The 10,517-nt window shown below is 40.0% G+C and overlaps 1 protein-coding gene across 1 annotated transcript; it reads right to left on the bottom strand.

The window, feature by feature from the left end:
* Nucleotides 1-1,036: 1,036 nt before the first annotated feature.
* On the bottom strand, nt 1,037-1,975 carry LOC126494613 (olfactory receptor 2L13-like). Its single transcript, XM_050132057.1, has one exon. It carries the CDS (start codon nt 1,973-1,975, stop codon nt 1,037-1,039), a length of 939 nt encoding a protein of 312 aa, XP_049988014.1.
* Nucleotides 1,976-10,517: the final 8,542 nt, after the last annotated feature.

Genomic DNA, 10,517 nt, shown 5'->3' with positions numbered 1-10,517 from the left:
GGGCTAGGAGTGGGGGGAGGGGGAGAAGGGTGGGAGGAGGGGGAGGGAAATGGGAGGCTGGGAGGAGGCGGAAACTTTTTTTTCTTTTCCTTTTCTCAATAAAGGGGGGGGGGGGGGGGGAGAAGGGTGGGAGGAGGGGGAGGGAAATGGGAGGCTGGGAGGAGGCGGAAACTTTTTTTTCTTTTCCTTTTCTCAATAAAAAAAAATCAGCCTTCAAAATAAAAAAAAAAAAAGAATACAAGCAAAGAGGTCAAGCCCGTGATGGGGATGCCCACTAAAACAGCTTACCTGAGCTAATGGGAGTCTGCCAATTCTGGCCTGACAGTGAGGGAACCAGCATGGGACCAAACTAGGCCCTCTGAATGTAGGTTAGAATTGTAAGCCTGGGGCAGACTGTGGGACCAATGACAGTGAGACCAGAATTTATCCCTACTGCTTGTACTGGCTTTTTTGGAACCTATTCTCTTTGGAGGAATACCTTGCTCAGCCCAGATATAGTAGGGAGAGCCTTGGTCATGCGCATCTCAAAGTAATGTCCTAGACTTTGTTGACTCCCCACGGGAAACCTTATCCTCTCTGATAAGTAGATGGGGGTTGCAATGGAGGGAAAGGTTAAGGAAGTGAGAGGAGGGGAGGAAGTATTAACTGGGACTGGTATGTAAAATGAGAAAAGATAGGTTTTTAAATAATTAATTAATTAAAAATAGAATGAAGGCAAATATTTGAACAAAACAATAAATTTATGTTAATTTTATAGAAACATGCCAGTATCAGCATATTACAATAAACACACAAAGTATATCTCATGTTGTGTTAGTATACTAATTCATTGTCTAATAATTGTCATTAAAGTAATTGACTATAATGTTATAATTAAGCATGTGAATAATTAAACTAACATATAATGAGAAATGTATTATTTAAACTTAACTAGTAATGAATCACCAGAAAGGTATGATATGCACAGCACACATAATATTTCCAATAGACAGCGCTGCTCTATGACATTCTGCTAAAAGGAGTAGAAAAGAAATGATCACGTTTTGGTGGAAGAAATTGTCCCAAAGACTCTTGTCATGGCTCCAAGAACCTCCTTATTCCTCAGGCTGTAGATGATGGGGTTCAACATGGGGGTGAGGATAGTGTAAAAGACAGCCAGAATCTTATCTTCTGTGGGAGAACGGAGGCTCCTAGGTCGAAGATAAGTGTAGACAAAGGGTGCATAGTAAAATGTCACCACAGTTAAGTGAGTTGAACATGTGGTGAAGGCCTTTTTCTTTCCCTCTTTTGAGCGCATATGGAAGACAGCAAAAAGAATACGTCCATAGGAAGCTGTGATGCCAAGAAAAGGAAGTAGGAGAAACAGGCTTGTGCTCACAAACACCATGTACTCATAAACCCAAGTGTCCATACAGGCCAGGGGAAGCATGGCTGGGACATCACAGAAGAAATGGTTAATGGACCTAGAATGGCAGTAAGGAATGTGAAGGGCATAGATCGTATGTGCTAAAGAGTTAATGGAGCCAAGTGCCCAGGACCCTATAATCATCTTCAGGCACATCATTTTGCTCATGCGGATGGGATAATGAAGAGGGTGGCAGATGGCAACAAAACGGTCATAGGCCATAGATGCCAGGAGCAAGCCCTCGGAACCTGCCATGGTCAGAAAGAAAAAAGATTGCATTCCACAGCCTAGGAAAGAGATGGTTTTCTGGCCAGAGAGGAAGTTGAATGCCATCTTGGGAACAGTGGCAGAAACATCCATCAGGTCCATAAGAGAAAGTTGACTGAGGAGGAAGTACATGGGGGTGTGGAGCCTGGGATCCACACGAATGAGGTGGATCATTGTTGAGTTGCCAAGCAAGGCCACAAGGAATATGGAGATGATGAGCAGCAAAAGCAGAAGGCCTGTTTGGTTTTGTGGAAACAACCCCAACAAAATGAAATCACTTGAGCTTTGATTCAATTTCTCCATGAAAATATGTTGCTATATCTTTCTTGAAAAAGAAATTTATGAGCAAAATATACTTATCAGATGAAACAGGACAAGAGACTCAAGAGGAACTTTCTTGTAGTGAAGGCTTGTACCGAATTGCTCTTCCTGCAGCACAGCCCTTCTGTTGAAATGATAAAGTGGTTGAGAAAGAAAACAGAGAAATATCACCCTTCACAATAGCCAGAAATAACATAAAATATCTTGAGATAACACTAACCAAAGAAGTTAAAGACCTGTACTACAAGGACTTTAAGTCTTTGAAGAAAGAAATTATTTTGAAATCTGAACTGAATGTTCTTGCATCTTGCCTCTGGCCAAGTTCTCAATTCAGAAATATCTCTATGGCTTTATCAAGAGTGGCAACATGAGTAAAATAGCTCACAACTTTCCCCCTAGACAACTCTATGCAATGTAGATCATCAACTGACCTTATAAAACTAAGGACGCTTCTAACTTGTGTATCATATACTTTCTGGCTCTGTTCCCATAATTGGCTATACTGCAAACAGATCTCTAGGATCTGCTCCTTGGTGCTCTTCCTCTCAAATTCTCTAATAAATCTTTGCCTTTCTTGAAAACTCTCTCCACTCCCAATTCACTGTTCTGGTATTAAAAGGTTTGTGTGCTCAGATCCACACTAGTGATAAGATGATATTTGTGTACTTTCTCCATACGTAATGCTTTGATTTTTGTAAATTTTACAGATATTAATTGAATACACACTCATAATAAAACATTTTATACAATAAAACATAACAAATATTACACATTGCCTAATGTGTATTTTTGTTATAGTTTGCAATTGCAAATAGTATAGGTACTTATTCAAATAGTATAAATGTTGTTTATAAGCATTGGTTTCTCCTTACTCTAAAGTTCTGGTTTTTATACACCATTAACAGGAGTGAGAAGCCCTTAAAAATATCTTCATTGAGAAAGAAACGTCCATGTGTGCATTATTTATTCTTTGTGGAGGCTGAAAAATTCAAGCCCATTTCCACCTAGTCTAATGGTCAGAGAGTTTGGAGATTTGACAGCCATAGTTGCACCTCCTAACTCTGGAGGTGATTTCTTAGTTATTTTGAAGTTAAGATAGCATCGGTGCCATCCTGACCGCAGGATGTAGAGGTACTTCTGTTCCTTTCTTTTGTAACTATGGGGTTACCTAGGGAAGGGCAGTCTGTGACCTGGAGTAGGTGACTTGGGGCACCTTTCTAGCTAGACAACAGAATGCTAATGTCTCTAAATTGACTATGTGAGTAAACCTTTTGTATCATGTTAGAGAAGTCTTTTGTTACCTTCTCCTCAGTTTATGTTGGGTATAAGAGCTGTGGAAAAATAAAGATGGGTGATTTCAGGGTCTGAGTAATTCCTGAAATACCCTCCCAATACTGTCTTATGTTTTCTGTCTTATTATTTGTATGTGTCTTCATATTCCTTACTTTTATTTCTTCCCATGCCCCTACCCTGGTAAGAGGTGATTTTTGTCAAGGCAGTTCCTCAACAATTCTGCTCACCAAAATTTTTAAATTGTTATATTTTCATTCTTTTTATATGTCCTTGCCTGGAAGAAAGAATATCATTGGGACAGTAAATATTCTTCCTCCTTCCTGAGTACCAAATTCAAATCATCAGTTTGGAGGTAAGTGCCTTTACATGTTGAGCTATCTCAGCAACCCAAAAAACAAAGCAATGTCTTGCTCTTACTTATTAATTTTTATGTCACATATATTTTACTTATTCACTTTAGACTTATTCAACTGAGGACAATAAGACAAAATTAGTAACCATATATAGTGAATAAATAAATTAAAACAAGAATAAAATTAATAATTTTGTTTCATATATGTGTATATTCATGTTCTAAATATATAAATATGTCTTCAATCTGATGTTACGGGTATATAAATTTTTTTTCAAGAATGATTATTTGGCATTAAATAACTGAATTTGCAAGAGAGCAAGAAGAGCATATGGTAGAATCTCTATAGAGTAAATTATAAAATAGATCTGATATGGCTATATTATAATGCAAAAATTAAAAATATCATCTGAAAATGTGAAATGAATAAATTTTCTGCCAGGATAATGTTTCCTACATTTCTATTGCCAGTCCTCATCATAGGCTCGCCTCAGTAATGCTCTCTCCTACTGCTCTTCTATTTCATCTGATTTTTCTCCATTCACTCTCAAGCAAGAAAAATCTAAAATTATGATGTATTATCTCTCAGACACACATTTTCTTTCTTCTCTTACCTGTCCTCAGACTAGGAGTCCATACTTTACATGTGTGTACCCTTGTATCTGAGAGAAACACTGAAGACAGCGCCTGAGCAGGTTACTGGCCTGGATACTAATGTTTGATTACTGATAATTTTCAACACTAAATAATAGCAAATAGTATTTTGCGAAATTTATTCACGTTTAACATCAAATTATTTAGCCTTCCATATGTTTGTGGTGAGCACAAAAACAATTGTAAAACAGAACTTGTCACAAAAAATGGAAATAGAATTTTATAGTTATCTAATTAAGAGGTACTGATAATGGGAATGCATATGCAAGAACACGACAGGAGCACAGGATCACTTGGCATACACTATATATGAGAAAAGAAAGAATTTTGTGTTTCTTTATTACCATTTAAAAATAAATGCCTATAAGATGATCAATAAACATGAAGTATAAATAAAAACTGCAATGACCAATTTTATTGTATACCTTCAAAAATATATTCCCTGTTCGTAGACACTTGAATATTTGTTAACTCAAACAAGATTATGGTTCTTTAGCACAAATTAAGAAGGTGATTACTAAAATAGACCAATAAATTCAAGCATATGACCTGATGTCATATAATAAGTCTTCCTATGAGTAAAACATGCAAAGTAAAAGAGACAGCTTGATTGGAACCTGCCCAGAGCCACTAGGTGGCTCCATGTAAGCAGGTCTTTGTGAAGCCCACTATTCTAAGTGATGAATAAGGAACAGGGTTGGGAAGGAAAGTAAATGAGGACAAAAACAAAGAAACTGATGGTTATAAAGGGTTGTGGTAAGGTTAATTGTGTAGGCAGATGCCACACCAACTCCAGTGTCGTCTGTGTGACATGATATATATTATTATGCCAGATGGGAACTACGTGTCCTATGGGACTAGGCTTCCTGGAGGTCAATGACAGATGGCCTGGTATTAGCCACCCTTGGGGCATAGACGGGTTTTTCGATTAGCTGACTATGCAGGATATGGGCTTTGCACAATCTTTTTTATAACAATGATATTCTTATATCTACAAGACAAGGATTATCTCTTCAGGAACAGCTCTGAGATAGGGAAGCACTGTATGGGAATGTATAAGACTACAGGAGAACCTTTGTCTACACGGGGGTGTATGATGAGCAAGGGAATAGATGGGTTAATGTTGATGGACAAAGAGTATTATGTTATACTCTGAATATTATGAATAGGCTTGCTAGATCCCAACCCCCATGGTGTCTGCTGCATAAGAAGGTACAAAAAATATATTTCAGAAGGTGCAGAGAACTGTTAGTCATATTTGGTCACTAGATGAGATAAAGAAAGGGTTGGAAAGAGGAAGGGCCATGGTAGCGATAATGAGATAGAAACTTTCTCTACATAAGATGAAACCACTTGTATGAGGCTTATGTTCCCAAGGACAAGATTTTCTCTTCTAAGGATGCTTTATGTCTAACACCTATCCCTGATAATATGCTTTTCTTATAAATTGCTGATGTGACTAAAACAGGCTTTCATACTGTGCCAACTAATGATACATGACCTTCTGATTTGTTCTTTGTCTGAATACTGTATAAAACATGAATTCAGTAAAATCACAGCAGATTCCAAGCACTCTCTTGTTGTGTCCGTCTGTCATTTGCCAAACTTGTGCTTTCCTGTGAACAAAGCCCCTGCTTCTCCCATGGTCTGAGTGGCTCCCCTGAGCTGGTCCATGGCAGGCAGAAAAGGACTTGGGATCTGATCTGAATAAAATGCTAGGACAGGGAGAGTTATGTGCTCTTAAATTCTAGACCTCATACCAGATGCTCTTGTTCAGAAGGGTACTACCATGAGTACCGTGCAGAGAAGACTAGTCAGAGGGAATAAAATATCTGGCAACTTATCTGAATTTAGAAACTAAGCCAAACATTCCACAAAACCACTGACACCTGGGTACATTAGGACAGTGCGATACCTACCTGGTCATAGGTTCCTGTCTGATGATTCACTGATGTCTACACCCTGTACTGCACGTACACAGAGCAGACTCTTAATCTGTGTGCCTGTTGAAATGAATAAAGCATTATCATTAGAGATGATAGAATACAATTGTTCATACTGAAAATATCATTTTAAAAGTCAATCTTCTGCATTATGGTTTGTGAATAAAGAGAAAACCCTTAAGGGCACTTTCTTTACATCCTTTATCACAGGCTGGAGATGAAGGAACATTCCAGTCATCCCATGGGGAGATGTTTCCAATATCCAGCTTTGGCCACAGAATCCGCACTAAACTTACACATCATAGGTTTGATTTCTACAGATGTATGCTGCCAGATCACTTTTCAATAGTTCATAAACATCTTTGAAGACAGTTACAGTAGAAATTATTTTGTTTCCAATGTTTAGAAACTATCATTTAGGCATTAGATAATAGGAAACAGCTGTTTTCAGGAGGCCAGATACCTGGAACTTAAAGTGTAAGATTCAAAGTAAGAGCTAAAGGTCCTTACATTGATGACCAGATGATTTCAATATTGGGTATGGACTTTACTTAATACAGAGTCACAGAAAGAATTTTTCTATTGATTATATTGTAACTTTAAAATCTTGGAGTGAGTGCAAGGCAGATATAATGTGAGTGTAAAAACCATAGAGCTACTTAAAATTCTGTCATGAAGAGTTCTGTTATATATGAGTGCTACAAATTCAGGATGCTAACTAATTTTGCCAAAGTTATAGGTATATAAACACAACACAGACATACATCAAGAAGTCTGAAGAGCACAAGACAAAACAGGGAATTGAACATCAGAGTCTCTGCTTAGTCTTAATATTTAACCAGGACACCCAAGAACACGAACCTCAGTGAACTGTCTAAATTCCGTACATATTAGGTCCACCAAAAGTGTCCATCTCTTTCCTCCATTCCACATCTAACTTTTCAGAAAACTCAAGGCCACAAAAATTCAGTCTCTTATATTTATGGTCATAACTTCTAAAAATAGTACATTGTAGAATTCAAACATGTATACATCAATTCTCTTTATATTTAAGACTAACATGAAAATCATAGCTCTAGAATCTTCTAGCTATTCTAACCCAAACCAACTATGCTCATAATGTCTTATGGAATCAGCTTATACATGTATTTTAAATTCGTGTTTGTATTAGTAAGAAAAGGTACCTTTACAATACAGCCATTCCCTGCAGAAAGTCTCTGTGGGTCTTGAGAAATCTTCAGCTCCCCTCTTTGTTCACATTCCTTACCAGGTATACCACAAGATTATCTCCCTTTGAAGTAGCCCCAACTGAAGACTGAAAATCTGCTTCTTACACAAGAGCCCCTTCTTCCACCAAAATACCAGGAAATAAAGAAATTATCTACTAGTCATATATTCATGATGAAACCAAGAGCAGATCATTAAACCCCTCTGAAATATGTACAAGCTCATTGCTCAGGTAAAACAGCACTTCTTGATACTTATTTTTAAATGAAATAAAAGAGATTTTAGATTTATTTCAAATAGATTATATTGCTGAAAAACAGAATGGCAAATGCTGTATTTTATATGCACAACCTTGGATCACCAAAGCCTTAGATATTCTTCTTTTTCCTCTAATTGATCCCTCATGTCTAAATCTACAGAGACAGAGCCTTGGCCATTTCTCCTGACTTGGATGCTGTGAGGTAGCTCTGTTTTGAATTTATGGAAATAACTACATGGCAATCGCCACTCCTGCAATCACAAGATGCTTGAATTCAGAAGAACATGATTTCAGAATATGACTTGAGAGATGTAAAGAATTTTATAGACATAATAGCCCCTCTGTATTAAGTGTAGGGTCCCAAAGGGATCCAAACTGATATACTGAAAGATGGATCTAGACAGAAATTCTACTTTAGTCCAGGGTTGATGCAGAGATTGTGTAGTAAAGTGGAAATTAAGACACAGGGTCATCCAGGCTGACAGATCCACCATTGATTAGAAAACAAGTTGATCAAACTTCAAAACAAATGAATGTGGCCTAATCTTTAGAGTTTCTACTATTTGAGGGATGTTCCAGGAGCTAACAGGGGGAACATATGCTATTTGCATGTAGAGTGTCTGCAGAAGCAGGAATGAGGTGACATAGTAATACTATCCTACTCAACCTACAGTTGGTTGATTAATGAACATTTAGAATATTTAAGATATTATCTGTGCCCTAGGACTCATTATAGAAACAAATGAGTTTGTTATTTTTCAAACTTTCCTTTTATTTATACCTTGTGTCTTTCACATCATGCATCTCGATCCTATTCATTTCCTGTCCCTTTGTTTCCACCCTCTGCCCTTGCATCCTCCCGCTCCCAATAAAATAAAACTTAAGAGAAAACAAGAGAAAAGTCTCATCATGGAAGCTGTAGTGAGACATAGTGAGTCATTCAGTAAACCTTTTCATCCATATATCTTTACATGAAAATCTTCATTGCAAAGAGTCATTGGTCTGGTTTAAGGCCTCTGGCTTCTGATACGCTGTTGATGCTGGGTCTTCCCTCGAACTCCTGGCTATTGTCTTGTTGACCTGTATCATATTTCACTTTATATCTGCAGGACCGGTCCCTTCACATGCTCCAGCAGATCACAAAAGGGGTGGATTTGTGGTAGGCCAACTCATAACCTTCGTTCTTGACCTGGGTAGTTGCAGGGTTAGTCAGCCCACCAGCCCTCCCCCAGCACTGACCACGAGGGTGAGTTCTCCAGCAATGCCTTGGCTACTTTACCTCTTGCAGAGATGAGCTGGGAACAAGGCCAGTTCTCCTGCTTTCACCCCCTCAGAGTCAGCTCTACCACACCTACACCTTCAGGGCCAGCTCTACTATGTTGCCCAGGTGGGGGTCAGGGCCTGTTTTCCTCAGTACTATAGCTGGTAAGGAAGAAGTTCACATACTTTGTCACAGGCAGCAAGGGGCAAGTGGTAAGGGGGCATCTTTCCCCCACCAAGCAACCACATGACAGTTAAGTGGTGAGGACAACCATCACATGCTCAAAACTTCTGGGACGGCTCACCCACACCTCCGCCAACAGGACTGGCTCTCTTATGCTGCAGAGCCTGCTCTACCAAAGACTTCGACTGGTAAAGGGGATGGTTCAGCTCCCTTGACAGCTGCAAGTGGTAAGGGCAAGAGGGAAAGGTATCTTTCCCTCAACTCCACCATCAAACTGCAGACATGGGAGGTGGGACCAGCCATCCCACTCTTATGCCCTCAGGACTAGCTCTGCTGCACCCCTGTCTACAGGATCAACTCTACTGTGCTGCCCATGCAAGGTGCAGTGCCCTTTCTCCCAAGTGCTGCAGGTCAGGTCCCCAACATGCTGCAGGTGCCAAGATGTGAAGAGAGGGGGCCTCTTTCCCTCACCCACGCTACCACATGACAAATAAGAGGGAGGGACTCTATCTCCTCTCCCATCCTCACCCCCCTCCAGGAACAGCTGGCTCATACTCACAAACAAGGTCAGCTCTATTGTGCTGCCCAGGTGAAGTGTAGGACCTTCTCTCCTGAGTGCTTCAGTGAGCAGCAGGAGCAGTTCTCTCTAATACTGCAGGTAGTGATGGGCAGGTTCAAATTGTATGTCCCTATCCTCTCAGCCATTGGTGGTATCAAAAGCCATGGACATTATAATAGAAAGTGGTTGGATCAGGGCCATGAACACAGACATCAGCCTCTGGCAGCAGCCCAAGCCCAAATATTACGATGGCCCTGTATGAGATTCAAGCCACCCACCTCATCCCACTCATCACCACAGTCACCTCTTCAGATATGCCTTTGTTTACAGGAAATGAACCACTCTGTCTCTCCCCTCTCTGCCTCTCTTCTCTCCCCGTCTCTGTCTCCATCTCTCTGTCTCTCTCTCCTCTCTCTCTCTCTCTCTCTCTCTCTCTCTCTCTCTCTCTCTCTCTCTTTCTCTCTCTTTCTTCAATACTGTTGCGGGAGGTCCTTCCGCCCCTCCAACCAATAGCTGCTGTGATACCAGCCCATTGGGGCGTGGCCTCTCTCCCTTTAAAAAAGCGGCTATTTCCTCTGCTGGCTCTCTTCACTTCCTGCTCCACTGGAGACTAGACTCCCTTCCTGGTTGTGCAGATGGCTGTTGTCTGAGACAGTAATCTGTAAGTTTTCCCCCTTTAAATAAGTAACACCCTATTAATCATAACTCCAAACTGGTGTGGCCTTGTTCGTGACTTACGCCTTCATCTGGCGCCCGAACGTTTGGCTTTTAGGACCTCTCCTTCCCCCGCTCG

Source organism: Alexandromys fortis, unplaced genomic scaffold, assembly GCF_014885135.2.
Source record: "Alexandromys fortis isolate MF-2015 unplaced genomic scaffold, M_Fortis_MF-2015_v1.1 scaffold_334, whole genome shotgun sequence".
Lineage (NCBI taxonomy): Eukaryota > Metazoa > Chordata > Mammalia > Rodentia > Cricetidae > Alexandromys > Alexandromys fortis.
The sequence above is the reverse complement of the archived record's forward strand: the minus strand, read 5'-3'. Positions and strand labels throughout refer to the sequence as shown.

Excerpts from the sequence above, each read along its gene's own strand:
- LOC126494613 (XM_050132057.1), bottom strand. The coding sequence starts at position 1,975 with ATGGAGAAATTGAATCAAAGCTCAAGTGATTTCATTTTGTTGGGGTTG.